This window comes from Seriola lalandi, unplaced genomic scaffold (genome assembly GCF_002814215.2).
Source record: "Seriola lalandi dorsalis isolate HSWRI2012SDOR001 ecotype SW California unplaced genomic scaffold, Sedor1 jcf7180002052702, whole genome shotgun sequence".
NCBI lineage: Eukaryota > Metazoa > Chordata > Actinopteri > Carangiformes > Carangidae > Seriola > Seriola lalandi.
In genome coordinates this window covers 61,729-86,560 of record NW_019523255.1, presented here as the reverse complement: position 1 = coordinate 86,560, position 24,832 = coordinate 61,729, and the positions used below count along the sequence as shown (strand labels likewise).

General features: G+C 41.5%; 3 protein-coding genes across 5 annotated transcripts in view; 1 reads left to right on the top strand and 2 right to left on the bottom strand.

The window, feature by feature from the left end:
• Positions 1–3,991, bottom strand: part of tp53 (tumor protein p53) — a 7,079-nt gene extending 3,088 nt beyond the window's left edge. The window contains exons 1-7 of one of the 2 annotated variants that reach the window (XM_023400622.2): positions 3,852–3,991; positions 2,672–2,808; positions 2,506–2,584; positions 2,163–2,348; positions 748–922; positions 520–632; positions 86–195 (exon numbers count right to left, since the gene is read on the bottom strand). In XM_023400622.2, coding sequence (XP_023256390.1) covers positions 86–195; positions 520–632; positions 748–922; positions 2,163–2,348; positions 2,506–2,584; positions 2,672–2,757 — 749 coding nt within the window. In that variant the 5' untranslated portion in view covers positions 2,758–2,808; positions 3,852–3,991. The remainder of the gene's footprint in view (positions 1–85; positions 196–519; positions 633–747; positions 923–2,162; positions 2,349–2,505; positions 2,585–2,671; positions 2,809–3,851) is intronic. The other variant, XM_087172422.1, reaches the window with a different exon arrangement.
• A 4,816-nt stretch (positions 3,992–8,807) lies between these two features.
• LOC111650692 (solute carrier family 2, facilitated glucose transporter member 4) lies at positions 8,808–18,972 on the top strand. Its single transcript, XM_023400614.2, has 11 exons — positions 8,808–9,079; positions 11,114–11,209; positions 12,538–12,698; positions 14,689–14,813; positions 14,965–15,080; positions 15,233–15,395; positions 15,746–15,933; positions 16,107–16,211; positions 16,721–16,822; positions 16,910–17,113; positions 17,230–18,972. Exons 1-11 carry the CDS (start codon positions 9,047–9,049, stop codon positions 17,452–17,454), a joined length of 1,518 nt encoding a protein of 505 aa, XP_023256382.1. The 5' UTR covers positions 8,808–9,046; the 3' UTR covers positions 17,455–18,972.
• Positions 18,973–19,072: 100 nt separating this feature from the next.
• Positions 19,073–23,561, bottom strand: LOC111650693 (Y-box-binding protein 2-A). Of its 2 annotated transcripts, none has more exons than XM_023400615.2 (10): positions 23,402–23,561; positions 22,342–22,405; positions 22,178–22,211; positions 22,014–22,103; positions 21,667–21,906; positions 21,217–21,305; positions 20,904–21,108; positions 20,271–20,402; positions 20,083–20,159; positions 19,073–19,694 (listed from the first exon to the last, which is right to left on the bottom strand). In XM_023400615.2, the coding sequence occupies exons 1-9, from the start codon at positions 23,478–23,480 to the stop codon at positions 20,121–20,123; spliced, it is 972 nt and encodes a 323-aa protein (XP_023256383.1). In that variant the 5' UTR covers positions 23,481–23,561; the 3' UTR covers positions 19,073–19,694; positions 20,083–20,120. The 2 variants fall into 2 exon arrangements, with proteins under 2 accessions (XP_023256383.1, XP_023256384.1); XM_023400616.2 differs by having other exon boundaries at positions 20,083–20,156.
• Between the last annotated feature and the right edge of the window lie 1,271 nt (positions 23,562–24,832).

Sequence of the window (24,832 nt, the reverse complement as noted above, 5' to 3'; positions counted from 1 at the left end):
CCCCCCCCCCCCTCCCCCCACCGAAAAGATTCGTCAGCACTCCCTCCACCCTCAACACATGTGGAGAAAGAGAAGTAACACTTACTCTGGAGACTCGAGGGTCAGGATGGTGAGGATAGGCCTGCGGTTCATGCCGCCCATGCAGGAGCTGTTGCACATGAAGCTCAGCAGGATGGTTGTCATCTCTGAACCCAACTGAAACAGGAAAATCATAACAATTTTTATTCACTGCTGGCTGAGGTCTATACAATTAGGGTGAAATGATAACTTAACTTAAAGAAACCGTCCCGGGCCTCTCATTAAAAAAAAAATTTAAAGGTTGTATTATGTTGAAAGACATTTTCATGCAGAAAATGTACTTATGTTTTTGTAAGCACCGGAGCCATTTCAAAGTTCATATACTCACATACATGATGCTTAAAAGGTCACATCATAGGAAATGCGAATGGGTAAAAAGAAAAAAGTTGTAGAAAGTGTAGACATGTTCCCCTTCGGACAGATCAAGTGGGGCAGCAGTACCTGGGGGGGCTCATAAGGGACCGTCACACTCTGCCTCTTTGTGTGTGGATCTTCAAAATACTGAGCTCTCTGGCTGCCTTCCACTCTGATCAGATGGCTGCGATGCTCTGCAGCTGAACAGGAAAAAATAAATGTTTTAATTAAAATCACCTCGGCTTTATTATACTCACAATCAGATTCTTCCACTGCATATACAAGCAAATTTTTCACTGAAACATTTCTACTTACTATCTTCATTCTGGTGATGTGGACATCTGCGAACCACATCAGCCACATGCTCCGTCTTCTTATAAACTGCTGTGGCCCTGAGGACAGCACCCTGAGGAAGCTCCTTGCTCACCAGCACTTCCACAGGGGTGGTTTTTGCCAGCTGGCAGTAGAGCTTGTTGAGAAGCTCCGAAAACTGAGAGGAACACAGGGAGAAAGCCAGACACCTTATTGTCTGTACATTTGTGGGGAAGCAGAGCTGTGAGAACATGAAAGGATTAAATAAAACCGAGCAGTCGTCTGAAATCTGCTTCAGTAAAAACGGGCAGAGACTAAGACACTATCCTTGAAGTTTGATCAAATTCACGTAAACTACACTTTCTACTCTCAGAAAACCAAACACAAACTACATATTAAGCTTTCCTGATCAGTCATCCCAAATTAATCACATAGAAAAACAAATTTTTTACCTGCTTTCGTCTATTTTTAACCATTTCAATGCTGGAGCAAGACAGTGCAGGAACATGTCCCGTCATGTCAGGGCAGTACTTTACCATCAGACTGCACTTCTTTCACAGAGCACAGCACAAGTCGCAGGGGCGGGAGTTTCAGTGCAGACCACCCTAACCCTAAACTAAACTACCCAATCAGGGCGCGCTGCTGCTTGAGTCATCGCAGAGAAATTGATGCCATTGGCTCTTCAAGTACTGTGACTGACTACAGACCTTAAAATTTAGCGAATCGTCACAATGAATAAGATTCCATACAAATGCCACCATGAGGGATACGAAAGAACGGATTTTTAACGCGTCGCCAAGGTAAGATATTTTATTTTACTGTTAATCAAAAACAGGTTCCAATGTTTTATACCTTTTAAATAACTTTATGGGTGATGACAAAGTCAGACACCAGCCAGCGAGTTAATTAAACTTTTCAAAAGTCAGAATTTGAAAGTTAGATAAATTAATTTTAATTTGCTTAATTAAAACAATACTCAAAAGGAGCAGAGTTTCTTTCATATAAAAATTAAACTATGGACGGAGGAAACTCAGTTTAACAGTGAATGGCGCCTCACTGCTGAGCAGCTGTTGGAATCTCTTTTGTCTCAGGCGAGGGACTCAAACAGCAGACTTGTGTTTGGTTGCAGGATAATCTGCTGCGAGTGCTGTTTAGCGTACCATTTTTGATATAGTATTTAGATCGAGTGTAATTCTGATAAAATTATGCACTACACGCAGCAAGCACAGATTTCTGCTGCTGATGTTGTTGGTCATTTGTCGGACATTGATCAGAACAGATATAAGTACTCTGGTACATGTACCGTTTCAAGTAATGCGCAGAAGATTTACCAGTCAGTTTAAAAAAAAATAAAAAAATAAAATCAACAAGTAAGTAGAATTTCTAAATTTTGAACACTCAGCCCTGGAGTTACTTACAGTGGAAGTGACGGATTTGGCTGTGCCAGACTTCTGAAAGCGAAGCTGAAATCCATATTCCCCAGGATAGTCAGTTGTAACTGGGACGGTGGAGGCCGGGGGATTAACACCATCTTTAGTTAATGTCTCTGGGGGTAGCTCAAACAGATTCTCATCAAACCCTTCAGTCAGCACTTCAGGTAACTGCTGCAAAAGGACAAAAATTAGAGTGTCAGTTATGCCTCCATAAATAAATTAAGTTCAGATTAGTGTTACCATCATCTGAATATTGACAATAGAAAGCTTTCCTCTGCAGCAGTTCAGTTTAATTTTACAGAACAAGTGCACGGGTAGGCATGCTCACCAGCATGTACATTTGTCCATCGGGCCTCCACTCAGACACGCTTGTTGCCGCTGGGATGGTGGAAATGGAGGGAGTAACGCTGCAATAACAAACAAGCAATCCTGTTAGCTTTTCTTGAGTAAACTGACAATTTAAAAATATTATCCACTATCAAAACATTACTTACACACTCTCCCACAGCTCACGAAATGAATCCTGGCTCAGAGGCAGGTTCTGGCTCAGGTGGAGACTGTCGAGGCTCTGCTCTTCCATTATGCTGTCGTTATATCCCTCCTTTCCCAGCCGCAAAAAATGAGGGAAGAGCTGTGCAGGAGACATGTGGGGATAAACAGGAAGTAAGAACTTGTGCTAGACTGGTGAGGTATGTAACAACTCGATCTGTATTAAACTCCCCATGTGACAAGATGCACCAAGTTAATTAAATATTTTTGAGAGAATTACTTTTTATTATCACCTACTGTCCACCTTTTAGATTAATCGATTAGTCTGTAAAATGACAGGAAATTGTGAATAAGCATTTCCAAGAGGCCAACAAAGTAATTACTTCAATTTGTTTCCCCATATTTGAGAAGATGGACATGAAGATGTTTGGCTTTTTTGCTTTATACATTATTTTAAATGATTCAAATACCAAAATAATATTCTGTCTTTTGAACACTGTAATATACAAACAACAAACATTAAGGACAACATTATTTTTACTCCCAAAATGGGAAAAAAAAACGATGATTCAGTGGTGTAACGTCAATATTTTAATACTTCAGTCTAACAGAGGAATTAATGGTTACTGCCACAGGAAATGCCAGTTCCCTCTCATGAAAATAAAGCAGGCCTTCTGCTCTGTGGGCTGAAACTAACGTTCAGATGTTTAACTACAACTTAATGAATCACACAAATATTCCCACAGACAGCCATATCTCATAAATATGAAATTTGAAGGGAACCCAATGAACCGAGTTCAGCAGCCCTAAAAACAAACAACACGAAAAACCATTCAAACTGCTAACGTTAGCCCCGTCCATTTTGTCGAGCAAGAGGCCCACTCAAACTGGGCCACCGAGTCGGCAATTAACACCACCATAACTTAATAAATATAACTTCATTGTGGTCAAAATGTGCTAATAAACAAATAACTAACAGCTGTGCAACGAGTGTGTAGCGCAGTCTTTTCTGTATTAGCTAGGACTTTGCGCTAGCTTCCCTAGCTAATTACGTTAGCACTACGTTTCGGAATCCGTCCGTCTAATGTTAGCTAACTGCAGCCAAACTTTCTTTACCGGACAAAGCATTTACTGGCTCGCTGCTGTTTGCTTTGACGCGAGGAGTGTACAAACACACACAGCTACCTTGTATGTCCCACTGCCGCTGTCCGATGCAGATGAGTCACTGGAGAGCAGAAGACGCAAAACAGAAACGGTCAAAAAAGCCAAAATATTATGGCTTACAACGGAGCACGTTGTTGTCGGGGATTCCCACGAACAGGACGGGGGGGCGGGCGCGAGGAAGAGCAGTTTTTTTTAACAACGCCTAGCGTCCAATCACAGACGAGCTGCTCCTATGACGCTCCCAAATGCAACACTGCGAAATAACTACTGCTGCTTTCATGACTTTCGGAAATAACACAACTTAAGAACCACTGTACAAAACAAACAGATAATTACATAGGTCATCATCCAAATAACGTAATAAAAGATTTCCCATCGCGCAGAACAAAATTTGGCTTCTTATGAGCTACATACGAAGCATATTTACAATGATATACATCCTTCTCGGCAATAATATTAAAATATTTCCGTCACAATGCTGGTAAACTTACCATAAGTCATGAGTAGATGCGCTATCTATCATAACTGATCATTTCTAAATAAAAAATAAATATATATTGATGAAATACCATAATATTTAATAAAAATGATACTACTATAATACTGACTATAGTGACTAATGTCTGATAGTGAGTTCCACAATGATTTTAGGTCATGTTTATGTTACATTTGAAACAAATAATTACACAAATAAGATATGAAAATATATTTTATTATTTGCCATTCTGTGTTAATGTTGTATGAAGGGGTTTAGAACTTGGATATGAGTTTTTGGTTTTGTCTCTAAACCACCTTTTATGGTGGGGATGGACTTTTCTCATGTCTTAGGTGTATGTTGTCTTGGTAGCAGTTGGATGCTGATTTACGTTAGCTAAACTTTAAATTTATTCAAGCTTATTTCCAATTTTGTTTTGTTCCAGTTTCTCTAATATTTAAAGGGTTATTTTATACCTTTCTTCATGGGGTGTTTTTTTTTTCGATGAGCACTCGAAGGCAACATGACGACATAATGACAAAAAGGAAATGTAAAATAAATTTTAAAAAAAAATAGAAAATGTAATTTTTCTGAACAAATTGCTGTGGGATCACTGGCTTCTGCATGCTGAAGCTAAACTGTGTCGCTGGCCTGAATTTGTATGAAGTATCTGAAGTAGTATTAAGAGATGGGAAAAACTGGAAAGGGATGAAGAATCCAAACTGTATTGTAAGCAGTGAATGTAACCAAAAATGAATGAAAGTTGAGAGTGTGAATGAAAAGAAGTGGTTGAAGATGGATGAGAAGTTGTGGAAAACTGGAGATTTTGTTGATGTATGTTTTATTGTTTAAAAAAACATTTTAAAGATTTTCTTAGGTGTTTTTTCTTTTTAATTGAAATGGGGTCCTCTGTAGAGTCACAAACATGTATAATCGTTGGTCTAATCGTGACTAAATTCCAAAAACATGTTATACAACTTGTGAAACTCAAATGTAACTTGAATTTGGTGATTTTAGTTTGTTCCTCTAACAGTTTTTCCTCCGACAATCGTGATATGGGACATGTCCATCTTTGGCTGATGAACCGGCATTATGTCTTTGCTTCTGTCTCCTTCCAGTGAAGTCAAAGGTCAACTCTGAATCCTTATCCCTGGAGCGGGCAGGGTCAGTGTCTCACTTGAAGAATGTGAGAGATGGTTTCCCCCTGAAAAGGTCTGGACATCTCCCTCCCTTCCTTTACATTGCGCTCGGATTGTGTTAAAAAAAAACACAGTTTCAGTTGAAATCATCTGATTTAACATTTTCAACACTGTGACCTGATTTCATAATCTGCTCCAACAGGCTGGATGACGTCACCTCTCACCCTTCAAACGCCCCTGTGCTGGTAAGATACACTTTTATGCCACTGGGTTGAAAGCTGGGGAGAAACGCAGAGGAGGACTTCACTGACGCGGCTCCGGTCATGCCACTTGTACCACGCTGCTGGTTTCTTGTCCTGAACTGGCACCTGGAGTCACATCCAAAGACTACGTGCTGAATGTTGGTTCTCGTCCATCTCTCGGGGTGCATGGCGGTTATCGGTGCCACTTTGGGGCTTCGTGGCCGTTTGACCTTTGAGTGAATGTGCATGTGTGGTGCCAACGAGTCCACTGTGAACCTGATCCTGAGTGGCACTACATATAGATACAATAGTGAGATCTGACAGAAGAGGAGCAGGCTGGACAGAGAGAAGAGCACTTGCATAGTTAGAACATTGGTGCAAATGGTTTAGTGAATCTGATGCTGTGAGAAATTTAATATTTTCTCGTAGTGTGCAAGAGGCTGCATGTGTGCGTGTGTTTTTTGTGTCTTTTGGATACACTTGACTGCAGGCATATGGCAAAGATCTTCATACATAAGAGTGAACTTTCTTCCTGTCTATCTGTGATTTTGATGGCTGATCATTATATTTCAAAGCCAGTCCACAGATCCATTTAGTTGCCCTTCTTTTTTGTTTGAGCGTGGTAGTCTTTCTGCATGGTTTCCTCTGTTCATCGTAATTCAGTCATAAGGTGTTTTGCTGTGTGGAGCCAGACTGAGTCGTATGCTCCGCACACGATTTTCCCAAGGAGCCATGAGAAGGCTGAAACATATAGCCTGAGCTACATGCTGGATCTAGTGCCAGTCCATGTGAAATGTGAACTTGGTCTCAGTGGGCCTGTATTATTTGAAGCATCATTTATATATTGTCAGGCCAGCACAGACAATTGTTTAACATTTTTTAAAGTCTTGTATATACTGTATATATTACAGTTTTAATTAATGTAAGAAAGACACTTTCATTTATTATTTGTCAGTAATAATAAAATGTTTCCCCTATGGACTAAATGTGCTTCTCCTACACAGTTTATTTCACCTCTCTACTGTGTCAGGTCACATAATGTTGCCTTATCTTTTGATACGTCTGGAAATGAGAAACTTTTCCCACCACATAAAAAAAAATGTATAACTTAATAAAGTATATGTACATAGCATCTAAAACCCTCATCACTGATGTTTGTTTCAAAGGTTTGTGAACATAAGAATTCCTCATTTTTCTCTCAGCAAACAACTGAAGTCATGTGGCATTTTGGTACAAATGTCGCCTCGCACGCGCCGACGTTGACCTTACAGTGCAACACCTGCTGTCCATCACGCAACTCCATTTACTGTAACATGATTTTGAACCAGCTGACCTCACCGACCACATGCGCGCGCACACATGTGCAAACACACACACACACATACATAGGCAGGTCATGACAAGGAGGAACAGTATTTACACAGGCTCTTTTGCTACATCACTTGGGTGAGTAATAAAGGGCAGTCACATGGTGTGTGTGTGTTTGTGTGTATGTGTATGTGTGTGTGTGTGTGTGTGTGTGTGTGAGTGTGTGTGTATATGTGTGTGTGGTGGTGTGACTTTTTGTTTCAGATAACAGTAAAACATGCACTAGTTTCCACTTTGGTGACAACACAGGTGACTTTTTGCTCTGTGAAACGGCTCAACATTGGTTTCTGGTTAAAAATGTTCTGCATGGTTGTGAGTGTGAGCGTATTTATACCGTCTCTGTCTTGTGGTTCAATCATTGCTCTTGGCTCCATCTGTGTGAATCGATGTGATACCTTTTGTAAATGTAATATTATCTCTGTCTGTTCCTAGTTGCGTACATGAACCCTTAAACTATGCTGGTTGGGGCTCTACACCACTGTTCTGATGGAGTAATGTTTCTCTGCATTTAGTCAGAGTCACACACATACACATGACTGCGCTTGAGGCCCCTGGCTTTGGATGAGGGGTGTCAGGTTCTCCCACTCTTTCTCAATGTGCGAATGAGGGCAGCAAAAGGAAAAGGCAAAGGGGCTGAGGAGCGAGTGGTGTGAGGTGGGGGGTGTGTCTGCAAGGGCCGGGCTGAGATCTTTTTATTGAGAGATCTAGAGCAGATATTTTTCCACTGAGCTCTTTGGCAGATATGTACTTTTCCCGCCCAGTGCAACCCTCCCACAACACACCCCCTAATCTCCGCCTCGGACGGCCCCAAACTTTCCCTAACCACGCCTACACCGCCAACTCAGGTGGCACAGCTCAAATTTAGGGTCCACCTGTTGCCTGCTGGAAGTGGATTTAGCTTTGTTGTGTGCAACAGAGGGGGGAGGGGGGGTTTGTGGAACAGGGTGAGCTTTGGTGTGTGACCTCTTTGGCATGTGATCTGAAATAGAAAGGGATTTATGGTTGTTGGGAAGACAGACAATGGCAACCAGGACGTCAAAGACGAGCCCCTCTTTGCCGCCCCTGAGAAATGTCGAGTCACGGCTGGTTGGACTCTGACTTGGGTTCGTCTAAGGTCCAGCACATATTTTACTTTAATGGGTGATGCTTCAGAGATTTGTGGGTCCAAAAATCTGATTAGTAAACTGTAATTGTAAATCCTGCAACCTATGAGGGAGAAAAAGTTGGATGCATCTCGTCTTTGTACATGAGGTTCTTTTTGAGTTCTGGTCTGTCAGTCTGCCTCTGTTGTGTATCCAGACTACAGTTTATAATTCTTTAAAAGACCAGTCCACCTTATGTAACATGGTTTATAAAACTGGGCCCTGAGACCAAATTTGGCCTTCAGCAAAGCCCATGAGCTCCAGTCCTTGATGAATAATTGTTGATTTAACCAGGAATCTTAAAATGTAATCACATCCCTCATCTCACTTCTATCCTTCATCTCTTGAGCACCATAAGAACAGCCAGAACACCATGTCTGTTAGATCCCACCAGTCTTCTCTTGGTCTTCTTCCTGTACACATGCTCTGCATCTTCAGCCAATGGTAGTTAAGGTCAGGAGAGCGTCCTCTGTCGCTCACGAGCCCACGGGGCCTCTCTTGAGTAGCAACCTTACCCATACACCCCCCACCGCCCACCCCGCCCTTCCTCCTCACCTCTTGTCCCCACCCTTCCCTCTGAATACGGAGAGAGGTGTGCACGTGGGTGTGCGGGTGTCACTCTATTCCCAGCTGGACGGACACAACACAAGAAGGGAGGACATCCCGCAGGACAGGACGCACAAGTCTGGGCTTCCCTTTTGGATTTTACTTTTCCACGCGCTTCTGGCGATAAAGGGCTCTAGGTTAAAGTCGGGGGTTGTTGTCCTGCTGGCGGAGTTTCACTTGTCTCCATTTGGCACCAGACGCGTCTGTCTCCGACCGCCACTTGGTGTCTGGAGCTGCTGAAGTCATGCCGGCCGGGTTTCATCAACTCGGAGGGGAGGTAAGTTTTTCTAGTGAGCTTCCCAGAGTTCATAAATGCGGTTACGTTTCTTTTTGACTCACAAAAGTTACGTGACTAGTTGTGTGCTGTACGAAATTTTGCGTATTTTCATTTGGAGAGGTTTTACGCACGGGTTTATCTCCGTATTTGCGCAAAAACTGTGCGTGAACTGGTAGGCTTCGTTGTGCCAAATTGCAGTGTGTCTCGTACAATCCAATAAATAAGCAAGATCTAACTGACTGTTCTGGCAAAAAGTAATCTCAAAATAAAAATGATATAATATCACATTAACTGACACGAGTCTTTCTTATTTCTCCCAGCTTTAAAATAGCTGGTGTGGCCTCTGCGTTGGAAACATGTAAAGCAATGGCCTCTATTGTAATTTACCTAAAGTCTAAGATAATGAAAAATTAAGAACATTATGAATCTATAAATACCATCTCCTTGCAACAACTAATACAGTATGAGTCAGTCTCAACAGGAAGAACTAACATCATGACCGGGCTCTTGCCCTTATTTATTTCTGAGTATGACCTTGACCAGGAAAATATCTCAGTTTACAGGTCAGAGCTCAGTATTGTGGGTTTTTAAGGCCACCCAGTTTGACTGGTTCCTTCACCACCCTCATAAACAATGCCCGTGTTGTATGCTCCCATCCAGCTCTCTTTGAAGAATCAATTCTTGGTTAGACGGATACAGGGGTCAGTTTTTATTAAGTGTGATGTTCTTTTGATTCATGATGGCTTAATCTCTTTTTGGACGGTTGTCTGTGACGCCATCAAGACAACAGTTTCTCAAGCTGCTCCACTGCTGATAAAATGGTCACAGACTGAGTGAGAGTCACACAGTCTGTGTCTGTGAAAGGTTGATGTTCCAGTGGGAACTTCTATTAGCTCAGAGGTTTTAATGGAAAATGAATCCCTTAAGCATGGAAACTCAAATAGAGGAAAAAAGGGTACTCAACTGTACAAGAGGATAAGTTAATGATAAAATGCTACTTGTGTTTTGGCGTTGTCCTTCTATTAGAGTCGTTATATTTATTAACCAGGCTCTTAAATGCAAACACAGATTCATACCTGATACGTGAAAAATAAATGAGTAACTGCACATTTAGCTGTGAGGAAGTTTTAATGAAACACAGTTGGTATGAAGTGTTAATAGAGCATAACTGGCTGCTTCTAATGTTTGTTTTTTTTGGGGTTTTTTTTTTTTTTTTTACCTTTCTGCAAGGACACGTGCACACAGGCAAACACACACCCTTTTGTTTTGGTTCATGAATACTAAACAGCATTTATCTACAGACTCAACACAGCAAGGTCAAAGAAGAGTGTTACTGACACACACTAGCTCACACCAGCTTTGCAAGAATGATCCACAGAATAGAATAGAAAACCACACAGTAGAATGGGAAGGTGAATTTTGGCCACTCAAACCCAGGACCAAACTTTAAAAATGTTGTTTTGTTGTTGTGAGGTGAGTCCATCAAAACGTCAGCCTTTCAGAAAGCATTGCTGTTACCGTGATGGGAATGTATTTTTTGAACTGAAGTCCTCCAAAAGTTGATAAAATCACCATAAAAAAATCACCAGGCTTTTCTGTCGTAGATAAAAAGTCTCATCTGCTGCTTATGAAATGGCTCTTTGAGATTTTAACACACTTCGCAGGAGGGGAAGACTTCCTCTCTCCAAGGTCGTCTCGTCTGTCACCGTGGAGACAGGTGCCCGGGGCGTGATGGGAAACTGGGGGGAAGCTAAAGTTCAGGCATCAACAGTAAAGTAGCCTGTGAAGTCATGGACAGCGCTGAATAGATTGTCTCTCATCAGCATCACAGTTATATTTAGTTGATGTTAGTGGAGCAGGGCTATGAGTGTGTGTGTGCATTGAAACCAATCCCAGTTGTCCACTTAAGCTCTCTTATTATTTGACATTATTAACTTATCCTCTCAGTATTACTCACCATTCTGAAAATAAATAGGTTGAAATGTTTTGTTTACGTCTTTAAATGTGTTTGTTTGCGTGTGTGTTTTATTCCAGACAGTGACAGGAACCCTTGCTCTCTCAGTCTTCACTGCTGTGCTGGGATCTCTGGAGTTTGGATACAACATCGGCGTCATCAATTCACCTCAGAAGGTTCAAACCGAGCACTGACGTTCAAAAATAACAAATAACATCCCAAGATAATTTCTGTTTCTCAATATTCCCTCATTTTACAACAGCGTGTGTTTGATGCTAACAACATCCCCACCACGCTGCCTCGAGGCAAACTGTGACTGAGATAAATGCAGGAGGAGTAAGATGAACGTTTAATCTTTAGGAGTGGAGGACTGTAAAAGCCGGGTGGTGCATCCGAGTAAAGCAAAGAGAGGAGATGTCCGTCTGTCCGGCTCATGAAGAGAGGGGTCTTAAGTGATTCGTTCCCTGCCGTCTGTTGCTGTATGCACACACACGGTGTCACTGTCTGTGTATTTGAAGTATGAAGTCACGTTCAAATGAGATAAATGTACTTGAGCCAAGTCCAGGTGACTTGGCCGCTGGTATTCAGGCATCTGCTGATGTCTTCCCTTGACCCTCGACTGCAAACTCCACTCATCTGACGTATCCGCAGAGACACCAAAACCAAAATAGATGGATCTAACATGTTTTAATGTGTGTGTTGCATTTCGACAAGCTTTTATTAGATTATCTTAATATACAGAATAAATTGTACAGGAAATTCTTGATTTAATGCCTGTTACTGATAGATTTTGCATTATGCATTGTGCATCTTCCATATGGATTTTTCTTTGTTAGTATCCACTTTGCTGTGTTAATAAAGCACTTACATTTTTATGAATGTAGCTCCTGCTCAGATGCCAACATTAAAAGCCCGGTCAGTTTCTATGTGTGTGCATAAGAGTGTGTAAGTAAATCTTCCTCTCTTAAAAAAAAAAGGTTAATTAATTTCCTCTTTGCTCCTTGAAGTTATCTTTTATTATATATTTAGTGTGCTTAAACAAAATATATTTACTAAATGATTTTTACTTCAGTTCAGTTCAATTCAATTCAATACAACTTCTTTTGTGTACGCAGCAGCTCGACGCCCGGATCAACTCAAAGCTTGAAACATTTGAAGGCTATGAGCTTTTATGTGGAATTTTTTTAAATACATGAATAAAAAACTTTATCTATAACATAAATCATGTAATTGGATACACACAGTAATGTAATGTAATATATATTTAGGAAAGAAAAGCTGTGAGAAGGAGACAGCAGAGGGGATAAAGGACTGTAACAAACCCTGCAGGGCACCTTAGATATTCAAACAGACGACATGCTTCAAACTCCAAACCCCAGCTTACCTGTTTTTTTATGGAAATTGTTTTGTTCCTGCAACAGATCCCTTACCGGGACGACCTGCTGTTGGAAAATTCTCAGTATTAATTCATTAATTCATTTTCCACCTTTGCGTCCCTGTACAGATCATTGAGGAGGACTATAACGCTACATGGGTGCACCGGTATGGAGAGCCCATCCCCACAGGGACCCTCACCTCCCTCTGGTCCCTGTCTGTGGCCATCTTCCCCATTGGGGGCATGCTCTCCTCCTTCTGCGTGGGTTTCGTCTCTGAGTGGTTGGGCAGGTAGGGAAACAGGATGTCACATCGCTCTAATTTCGGTCTTTCTTGTAGAAGTGAAAGTTTTTCTTGTGTCTTGCTACATGAACCCGAGCTCATGAAAACCTTTGAAAATATTTCATATAGTCCTGACAGTCAACCATGTCAAATTACGTTGGGATTCATCAAAAATGTACGTTATACTTACACAATGAAATGCATGAAAGCTAAAAATAAAAAACAAAAACGAAAAATTGCCACTGACACTGGACCATATTTCCTGAATGCCGAATTCATCCTGAGTACAGTTTGTGTTGGACAATAAAATAAAGTAAAACATTTCAGGGGGTAACTCTATGAGTATCATACACCTCTGCGTGGATCCAAAATGGATCCCATCCTGGTCATTCACGATGTTCCACTTCGACCCAGTTTCCCGCTGTAACTGGAGCTGGGATGCAAACTGGACTGGAGCCTACATCTTCCACTGACTGAAAGGGGATCTTAACAGAGCTGACAGTCCTGGGTCAGGAGGGGTGTGTGTGTGTGTGTGTGTGTGTGTGTGTGTGTGTGTGTGCAGCAGCAGGGGTCACCCGGTGGCACGACGATGGCAACTGCTCTGACCTCCGAGGTCAAAGTGCTTTAGATGTAACTGTATCTCGTGTGAACACGGACGTCTCCTTTAACACCAGGTCTTATTGTTTGGTGAATGAGACGAGAACAGGAGGAGCGCTGAGCGTTTACCATTTATAGTAAAAACCTGTTTTCTCGGTTGTTTCTTCACTTGAATGTTTGAGCTTGACGGTGTAGAATGATGTCACATCACAACTAGAAACCAATCGTGGTCCAGTTTGTAACTTACATAAGAGTGATGTGGAAACTTGACACCTCCAGTGCACATACGCTGAGAATGGAAAAGGCAAGAGGAGACATCTTGTGTCCAGCAGTTAAACCTTTGAAGTGATCAGTGTATATTAACACGTTCTGGATTTTATGTCTTAAAACATGGGGGGTCGGGGGGGGGGTCTTTACTATCTCGATGTTGATTGTTTAGCCTTAGGTCCCTCTGTCACTGCTGCTCTAGCCATTGTTCTGGACAACTCTTTGTCATGACTTGAGAAGATAAAGATCTAAAAATATCTTCAAAAAATGGATTGATGACAAAACAGCGAGTCCTGTTTCACTGTCATATTCAGATTAACCTCGATGGGAGCCCTGACTGACTTCTCTCTGCATCCACTTGTCAAAGCCGCCTGCACCTCTGACATCATCTGGCTTTTCTTTTTTTTTTTACAGAAACTACTTGTAGATTCAGTCAGGCATCAGGTGACTAACTGAAGCCTTCAGTGTTTTTGTGTGACACTGCCCCCTGGAGGCTAAAGTAAAGTATCACTAGCTTTCCATGTGGAGGCAGAAGGACACAGCGATTACATGGACAAAAGAGGAATGTCCAGTGGAATCTATGAAACCAGTAAAATCTTTTTCTCGTGGTGTTCATACATTGTATTCAATGTCTACTTCTTCACCCACCACTACACTGTATCTTTATATCTAATTACAGACTATCAACCAAGCTGCCCTATGCATAATGTTCATCATCCTGATGGAAAAATGTCTGTTTTAATTGTTCTATATACATTTTTTTGGACAAACATCGTGACCTGGAAGGTTTAGGTTCCAGTCTGTAAATGTACCGACTTAAGTTATCAACAATCATTTGTAAACAGACAATAATAGTTATTTTTAAGAACGTATTTTAACTTTTGATAGCAAAATCTGTCAAATGCTCAAAGAAGTTAATTTACTATTAACAGTGGTTGAGTTAATGTTAATCTTCTGGATGACACATTAAGACTTTTGTTTCAAATGTAACACCAACTCTGACCCATGGATGTCATCAAAAAAAACCCTCACTGATAATGGTAATGACAGAGGTCAGATTTAAATCATATTTGATGGGATTCAGAGTCAGGATTAAGAAGCATAATTCCAAATATATGTATCTGTGTTTCTCCAGGAGGAAAGCCATGCTCATAAACAATCTGCTGGCCTTCATTGGTGGAAGTATGATGGGTTTGTCCAAGCTCTGTCGCTCCTTTGAAATGATGATCTTCGGACGTTTTATCATTGGTGCCTTCTGTGGTGAGCAGTCCGCTTCTCCGATCTTTGTGTATTTGTCTGACAAATTTAAAATCACAGGAAAGTATTTCAAAGTTAGACCATGCTCCTGTTTAATATAGAGTTTATCTGACTCTGATAAACTCGTCTGTTGTCCGACTTTTCTTCTCTGCAGGGTTGGCGTCAGGCTTGACACCAATGTATGTGGGTGAAATCGCTCCCACGAGTCTGCGAGGGGCTCTGGGCACGCTGCACCAACTGGCCATAGTCACTGGCATTCTCATTGCACAGGTACGACCGCACACTGTGATGCTGATGGTTTACAGATCTTTCTGAACCGTCCTATTTTCTGTCTCCCCATGTTCCATTGTGTCAACAGGGATAAGTGTAAATCTACCTTTTAAATTCTTAAGCTCTCACATCGTGTTCTTCTCCCTGTGCAGATTCTCAGTCTGGAGTCGTTACTGGGCAGTGAGGACTTGTGGCCTGTCCTGATGGGTTTAACCGTCGTACCAACTGTACTTCAGATGGCACTTCTTCCCTTCTGCCCCGAGAGCCCCCGATTCCTCTACATCGTCCGCTGCCAGGAGCACCACGCCAAGAGCGGTGAGCAGGCCCGAGACATCTTTAAGGTCTTGATCTTGTCTTTGAATGAGCTTTACATTTACAACAATGGTTGGACTTCACTACTCTAGCTAATCACTTACAGTACATTACCCAGCTATCTGTCGACCTACTTAAGCACTGTTGGGTCACCTTATATAACGTTTATGGGGCTAAATGTACAAGAACAACTGTCTGTATATGTAGGATTTTAAGTCCACCCTCCATAACAAATTAGAGACTCTGTGGGTTCCAAGTTGAATTTTCCTTGAAGACGTGGTGGCCAAAATGTCCTCTCTCCCCGACCATTCACACTTCTCGACTCTCACTCCTTACATGCCTCCTTTGTGCAGGCCTGAGGAGGTTAACGGGCAGGCAGGAGGTGGGCGACATGCTGGCAGAAATGAAAGAGGAGAAGAGGAGGATGGACATGGAAAGGAAGGTTTCCATCCTGGAGCTCTTTCGCTCTCCACTCTACCGCCAGCCCACCATCATCTCCATCTTGCTGCAGCTCTCCCAGCAGCTGTCTGGGATCAACGCAGTGAGTTGGGGTTGCTTTAAACACTGATTTAGTTATTGTGAGTGATCCACAGCTAGACAATTACTTTATTAGTTACAATTCAAGGTCCCCAAAAGGAAAGTCTCTTAAAAAAACAGGAATCAGTGCACTATAATATTGACTTAATTGATCTAATCTTGTTTACCCTCTGGCAGATTTTCTACTACTCCACTGATATCTTCAGGAAAGCAGGAGTGCAGAGTGCAGACTATGCCACCATAGGAGCTGGTTTGGTAAACTGTGCCTTCACTGTGGTCTCAGTGAGTAATTACACCACCGTGCCTTCACCTTTGCCTTTTTGATGTGCTCCCTCTTTCTTAATACACAAGAATTCAATTTTAAGCATTAGATCTATTTTGAATTTAGTACAATAAACATTACAATCCTGCCATGAACCAAAGTGGGTCTCTATTACTGTTTAACATTGTTATCAAAGAGTAAATAAGATAGCAGAGGAGGCTGGCCACCGTTTTTTCCCGTGCCTGCCTCTCAAACATTCCTGACTACAAACAGGACAAGCTAGGTTTGGCAAGTCAAGATGTTTCAATGTCATTAAATGGGTCAATGAATTTGGATAGTTGAATACCTCAACAGCTAGTGGAAAGATTAATATGAAATTTGGTACAAACGTTCATGTCCTCCTCAACTGTAATCTGCTGTAACAACTTTGATGATGCCCTGATTCTTCATCCAGCACCATCATCAGGTCAAACGGTTAATTTGTCCAATACTTTGGTGGCTCTGTTCCACTTTTTCTTCTTATTAACAGCTCTTCCTAGTAGAGAGGATGGGTCGACGGACACTCCACATGCTAGGACTGGGAGGAATGTGCATCTGTGCCATCATCATGACGATTGCTCTTGTTTTACTGGTCAGTCTCCCAAAGATGCAGGTGTCTTGTACTGTACTGTTGCGGATCTCCACAAACCTCTGAACCTCGTCTTCTTCCACCTGACAGGACAGTGTTCCTTCGATGAGCTACGTCAGCATGCTGTCAATCTTTGGGTTTGTCGCCTTCTTCGAGGTGGGTCCAGGTCCCATCCCCTGGTTCTTTGTAGCCGAGTTGTTCTCTCAGGGTCCGAGGCCGGCTGCGATGGCTGTGGCCGGCTTTTCCAACTGGACTGCCAACTTCATCATCGGCATGTGCTTCCCATATATTAATGTGAGTATTTTTTACTTTAAACAGATGATATGGATTTCCTCAAAAACTACTGATGATGTCCAAGGTTTACTCCTTCTCATGTAATTTAATCTGGATTTCCTCCCGTTCTTACCCAGAAACTTTGTGGGGCATACAGCTTCCTGATCTTCGCAGCACTCCTCCTCTTCTTCATCATCTTCACATTCTTCCGAGTGCCAGAGACACGGGGGAAGACCTTCGACCAGATTACAGCAAACTTCCACGAGCACTCGGCGGGAGGAATGATGGATATGGGCATGGACATGGACATGGACAAGCCCAGCACTGAGCTGGATTACTTGGGGGAAGAAAGTATCAATTGAAAAGTCCCTGCTTGATGAGAGATTGAACTGAGAACAGCCTGGGATGAACTGTGTATATGGGCCTGACGCCAAAATTTTTATTGACATGTATATTGAGGTCGATTGTTATATTCATAGATTGTGGTGCCAAAGCAGTGTTAAAGGTGTGTGACAATTTGGGTGTTTTGGACTTGTCCTATGCTGGTGCCACTGCAATCCAAGGTAAATAGTTAAGAATTCTTTCCTTGACAGAGTCTGAAAACCTACAGAGTAAAAGCTGAAGATGTAAGTTCAAGGAATATGATGCACATAAGGAGAAGGTGTCTGGACTGTTGAGGCATTGACTGCCAGTGTGGTAGGATTTTATGCAATGCACTCAGTTGCAATATTGTCAGAGGTGGAGAGAGGGGAGGATTTCCTGCACTTTATCTACAAAGACATCCAATGTTTTCGGAGCTAGGTTAAAAAACCAGAATATACAGCCACAGGGTTGAGTATACTTGCATATGTTGTACTAAAGCTGGGAACACACTGGAGTGTGTGAGACATTGGTTTCAGATTTCTGTCATTAGTAAAATTCACCTACAAGATCATGTTCTGATTTATAAATGAGATGTTAGTGGCTGTCAATGGTTTGAAACTCATCTGGAAGGAACAAGGTTTAGACCCTAAGTGTGCAGGATTATTTTAGTTGTGTTTAGATGTTTGGCTTCTTTTGTAAATGAAAAAAAAAAAGGTTTGTTGAAAAGCATTTTTATATTCCTTTAAGTATCTGAAAAATACAATTTCAGTACCTATAATCTCAAGGTTTTGAACATGACTAGACAAACTTCTGATACACAGCCCTAGCTCCAATGATATTATGCCAACTGTCCAATGTGACCCACTAATTCACCCTGACGATCTTTTGGATAAAAAAAAAAACAAAAAACAAAACAAAACAAAAAAAAAAAAAAACAGGCTCAAAGTCTTCATTGTCTAACTGGGGTTTCAATCGTGAGGTGCATTCCCAGCTTACGCTAAGGCAAAGTGCCAACACAAAGTATTTTTTTGATCTTGTGAAACTCATTGCACATGTAGAAATGCTACTTTTAAAAAGAAACAATATTTATCTATTTTAGTACTTCATCTGTACATATAGTGTGTCGTTTGGTTGTTGATACAGTTTTAAGGGTGTGAGGGTCTAAAAGCTTCAATTCTTTATGCACTCCAGTTGGTGTTTAGTTTTGTAAACAGAAGCTTCAGACTAGAGCAAGATGTGCAATTTAAAAGGTTCTGTAAAGAGATCTTGTAGATTCATTTTGTATCACACAAGCATCATGTTTGTATTTTTCCTGCATCTGTCATGTGTGCTGTTTGCCGTCTTCTTTTAATGGTGTGTATCACTACCTTCTGAAGAAAATTTGTAATGAGATTGTTCAGAGAGGACCTGTAATTTGTACAGAGAGAATATTGATGCTGTGGTCATGTTGTGACTAAAGGATGCAAGTACTGTAAATAATGTTACTGAAAACACTTCCATTAATGAGTGACCAATAATATTCTTTAAGTAATCGAATTTTGTTAAAAACATGCAAAGGCAAAAACTGCAAAGCAGTTTCTGTATCTGCAACCTAGACAAGAAATAAGGACTAAATCCTGAGATTTGCAAACATGGTTTATTCATTAACATTTTAAGTATTGACATTGCACATAATCCCCTCCAAAGAATAGCATGCACAAATAAGTAAAACAAGAGAAATAAAGTTTCTTTTCAATCTATCCTCAACTGAGGAGGATGAAGGGAGTAGTATGTTTTAAGAATCGATTGAGGGTCACAGAACTAAACTGACTCCCATAATGCACCTCCAACCTCACACCTGCTTGGTTTTCCCCTCTTCAACCAAATTAAGAAGTTAAAATAAAAATCAAGGCTGGTTCCTCTAAACTACTTGATGTGCCCCATCTGGTCAATTAAAGGAAAATAGTTTTTAAAGTGGGGTTGGAATAACTGGGCTACCAAGCAGATTGTCCATTCTTTCCCATTTTTCTTTTTCAAGATGTATTTTTAATTTCTAAACATGCACCCACCACCCACCTATATCCCATTTCTTCCCTATTCCATCCCTCTCCACACAGCGTCTAGACAGGACAACACAAGATGAGGGGGGAAGGGGCCTGAGGGGATGACAGCGAGATGAGGTGGGTTGGAGGATGGGGGAGTGCAGGGAGGGGAGCAGTGCATGTGTTCTGAAATAGGTCCAGTCCTCCAACCCTAGGACCTATGAGAAACAAAACAAAAAATGAAAATAAAAAAAAATAAAAAAACACAAGGGAGACACAGGGATTGAAAGAAAGACAGACACAAAAAGACACATCTTACTCTCAAACAAGGATTATATTAATCTAAATCCAGGTTTCCAGAGTTTGAGCAAAAACATTCCCTGCATTAAGATTCAGTCCAAATGTACGCAGTCTTTAGAGACTCGACATAAAGTCCTTTCCACTTTAAATCCATTATCTTGACTCAACAGCCCGTTAATGTCCGTCATCCTGCTCTCTGTAAAAGATAGCCAATGTGGGACGTGTAGCACAAGAAGTGCAACCCTACACCCTCATGTCTCCCACCCCGCCTGACCCAGGGTTGCACCACATTAAAGTTGGTCCCACCTCTTGCCAAGGGTCACGTGACTGTCCTCTCATTGACGTCACTCTGTTGGGGCTGGGACTGTTGTGGCAGCTGCCTGCTGTGGGGACAGACAGTTAAGATATTTGTGTCATCACAACACACAAATGGTAATACAAATACTATAATAGAATACAAAAAGAGGGAAAGTCTGAGAGGTTTAACACCTTACCTCAGGTGATTTGGGTGTTTTTGCAGAGGCTTTAGGGGAAACCTTTGGTGATTTTGATGCAGATTTCAAGTCAGCTGGTTTTGAATTCTGAGGGGGGGTACCAGGCTCTGATGCAGACTTCTCTGTATCATTCTGCAATGTGTGCAAGCAGAAAGATTGTCTCAAGCATGCAACAGTAACAGTTTTGAGATCATTTTTCATGTATTTTAGGATTTGGTGTAGGAACAAAGTAGATTTGCCTTTGGTATTTGACCGTACTGAGACAGGACACATTGATAGAAAAAGTGAAAACATGCAATAAGTGTTCCACAGCCAGTGACACTACAATATTTATGGTATGTACCATATACTGTCAATGACTCTGACCATTTTGGGCCATACTAAAACTTAAATACATGTCGCTAAACTGCTTTCATCCACAAACACCACTGGTCAATATTCCTTGACATCACATTCTGTTTCAAGGCTGAATGCAGGGAAACTTTGTCTCCAAACAACAACAACATTATTTCTAATGGCAAGTTCTCATTTATTCCATGAATTTTTGTCATTTGGATTCTTTTGGGTCCAAATAGCTCAAGTGTCAATCACAGAGCACTGGATGCAGTTTACCATCCATTAACAATCACTCACTTTTGAGGCAGATGACTCTGAGTTCCTTTGCCTGCGGCGTCTAGTCTGGCGCCGTTGTTTCTGGCCCTCAGCTGCTTCTCCATTGGTCTGTGGGCCCTCAGAGGCCTCCGTCTGCTTCATCTCACCCTGCTCCTGGCTCTCCTCTGGAGCAGCTGCCTGCTCGCCATCTGCACCCTGATCAAAATGTGGGCGAGGCCGGAACGGTCTGCGAATCCCAGGACAGAGACAATATTCAATCGGTTCTGAATTCCTGGAATCCAGAAGTGGAAATGACTTAAAACCTATAGAAGTTTAGGAAGTGATGTCAAGTCACCTGCGGTACGGACGCCAGAATCTACGCCGTTGCGGTCGCTGCGTTTGGTCACCCTCTGCTACTTCATTCTTTTGCTCTCCAGACTCACCCTGACAGAGATCAAGTAACAAAAGCTCAGACTGGTCTGCCACATAACAATTCCTCAGTGGATTTCAGCTGTATCCCTCCCTTTAAAGTAATTATTGCAACATTTAAACAATCTTTCCACAGTTGTTCATTAATTGTATTCTGCTGATTCTACTTTCTTTATTAGAAAACTTGATTTATACTCATTTTTACCAAAGGTTATATTCATATCCTGTCCCCACTGTCCCATACACTTCTTTTCAAGGTTGATAAAGAATTTAAAAAAAATAAAATAAAAAAAATAAAAAAGTATCCACCCCACAGCCATGTCCTTCAGCAAGCTCTACAGGTTGTTGTTTCCGTTGTACACATCCCTCTGCTTACATCTTGTGCATCCTGCCGTGGTCTCTGGGGCCTACGACGGCGCTGCTGAGGTCTCGTTCCATCACTTTCCCCTGATCCCTCACCCTCAACAGTGGCTTGGCCATCTGCTGGTTTGCTCTGGTCACCAGGCCGAGGGCTGCGGGGGAAGAACCGCCGACGGAAGCGGCGTTTGTTGGGTGCATAGCGGCTCCCTTTGACTGGAACACCACCTGGGCCGGTCACATTGGCTGCTTCTGAGCCCTGAGGGAACACCAATGACAGGGAAAATATGGAGAATTTTAACATCAGCAGATATTTGAATTTGTTGCGTTAACACCATATTATCACATGGATTCCACGATTCTTACCTTGGCTGCTTCAATCACATCAAATTCTACGACCTCTCCGTCTCCCACACTGCGGAGGAATTTCCTAGGGTTGTTCTTCTTGATAGCAGTCTGCAGAGATACAGTAAGCATCAAAAGGATGGCATACATTTATATAGCATAAATACACACAATTCTCATCTTACCTGATGAACAAATACATCTTCTTTAGTATCATTCCTAAGAGAAATAAATCATTATTAATAAGCTTGACACATGGGGCCTAAATTAAAATATTTAATTAGACTTATAGTAAACTTAAGTAATGTAAATATGTCCATAACCTAAAGTAACTGAAAGGAGGCAGTACCTGTTTATGAAGCCGTATCCATTCCGCACATTGAACCATTTCACTGTGCCTTGGACCAAGGTGGCTGCAACAGCAGGTAGCACATGATTAAATAGATACCCTATAACATTTCACATATTGCTATACAGCCAGTCACAGACTATACCGTTATCGTACTTGTATCAATGGCAGCCTCGCTAACAAGAAATGAGAGCAATGTGCGTCAATCATTAACAGTAAAAACTTTGAAACCAGGTCTGCACTAGGTCACGAGGGAGGGCTGCTATCAAAGATACACGGTTTCTCACCTCGTAAGAAAGGGGTCACAAAAACAAGTCACCGAAAAACAACACGGCTGCATCGTTGAGTCATCGGTTCTCTTTGAAAACCATCTAAAAAGGCATTTAATTGGCACGTTTGCGTCTCACTATAATGATTTGCACCTGTGAGGGGGCGCGCGTGTGCAACTTGGAGCGCGCGACAGCTGATAAAGAGGAAATTTAGGTCAAGTGTTCACACTGTTAACAGACAGCTACAGCACAATGGACTATGACTTTCTTCTTCCTCTTCTCACTTACAGAAGAAACAGTCATTAACTGAAAGAATTTAACGTCAACGCACGAAAACACGTAAAGAAAAGTAGTCATGTCCTAGTGACGCATTTATGAGAGACAAATCAAACAATTAAATTTTTCAGTTGGCCAGATTAATTGCTTCCATGTTGATGTTCACAGCACAGATTTTACCTCACTGATAGATATAGCTGCGCCACACAAAACCCATGTGTAAAACTGAGGACACGTGTTCCTCCAGAAACGAAACACAACATGGTGTCAAAAGAAGGAGCGATTGACAGTTATTTGTCGACATATCTTAACAGTACCTTGCCGTTGTTGACACAATAGATAATCAACAGTTTCACACATAAAACAGCTCATTTTTATATAAAACTTGACAGCATAATCTGTTCATCTCACTCATATGATAAAACGCACATGAATTCAGACTAAAGTTAGTGGTTTAAAACTTTCCCTGACGGATAAACACTCAAGTTTGAACCAGGAGCACCTTCTGTACCCACCTATGACTTTCCTCTCCGGCTGTGGCTTGTCTTCCACCGGTGCCGATGGTGGAGCGCTCTGCGCCTCGGCGTCGGTCATGCTCGCTGTCGGATTATTACACTTTTACTCCTCTGTCCCCTCCCTCCTGCTCTTCCCGAAACTTTTCTACCGAGCACGGCTAAGTTTTTATCCCGACATCCCCTCGGGTTGTCGTACAGAAGTCGCGCCCTCATTGGTTTCACGAGACCCCGAGCTGGAGTGTGATTGGCTGGGCGCGGTCAGAAATTGGGAGGGAAAAATTGACAGGTGGAGAACAGGTAAGAATGAGAGGAGCCTGATTTTATAACGGGAGGTGTTTTCTTTATATTGCTCTTAGTTTATGGACCATTTTATTAGTGTGAATATGCTGTGTTATAGGATTACTGTTTATGATATGATGAAATATGATGCTATGATTTGGCTTTGGCTCAAATGGATGAGTAACTTCACTGTAAACCTGTCAAACAAATCAATCCTAGATTTAAAGTTCGTTAATGTTTATTACTATGAGGATCCCAATTAGCAAATGCTATAATAAACATACATATTTAAGCATACCCATCATAATAATCATATGACGGCATATAGTCTTGAATAATTTGATACATACCTCTGCTGGTGAAGTGTGAATGAATTTTTGTTATCTAGTTGTCAAAGCATTTCATAATATTCAAGTTAATGGGGACTCTAGATTTTTGTTCCCTCAATTACATATTTGACTCAGTTTATTCGTATAAATTGGGGGCTAAATTAGTACAAAACTGTCAACAAAATAGTTTCTTCTACCCCAAGCAAAGGTGTAAGCATTTTGCCACTGACATACTATAACTAATTCTTTTAGCTAAATCAGTGGGTTTAGACCATCACAGAGAAGTAACTGATCTATGTAATTTCGCCTCAACCTTTTGAACAGGTTCATGAGACCAATACTGTTTTCAACCAGTAAAGGAAAACACATGGTGACTGGATCCATAGTAATTATGAGTAGGACTTTAATTTTTGACAAAAATCAGTCAGGGAATGTGACCACATTTTATTTTACGATAATATGTGATGGGCTAACTTATAGTGGTGAGAAACAGACTGAATGTAATTTACAAGGTAATCAGTTTATATAACAGTGCTCTGTTGCTTTGCTGAGTAATTACAGACAGTATTGATCAGGAACTAATTTCCTCACCCCTGCCTCTGGTTTTCTGCTGCTATGCAGTGAAGAAATAGTTCATCCTAAAATTAACTTCCATATTGAATGTGATTGCTGTCTGGGGACATTTTATGATTATTTTGTCCTGCGAATAAATAGCTCCTTCAGCTTTTGAAGGCTGTTATAATGTTCTGGAGACAAGCACACTGTGGGTTTGAAGGCCTTACATGAAGGTTTAAGGTGACATAGGATTAAGAAAGCGATGACT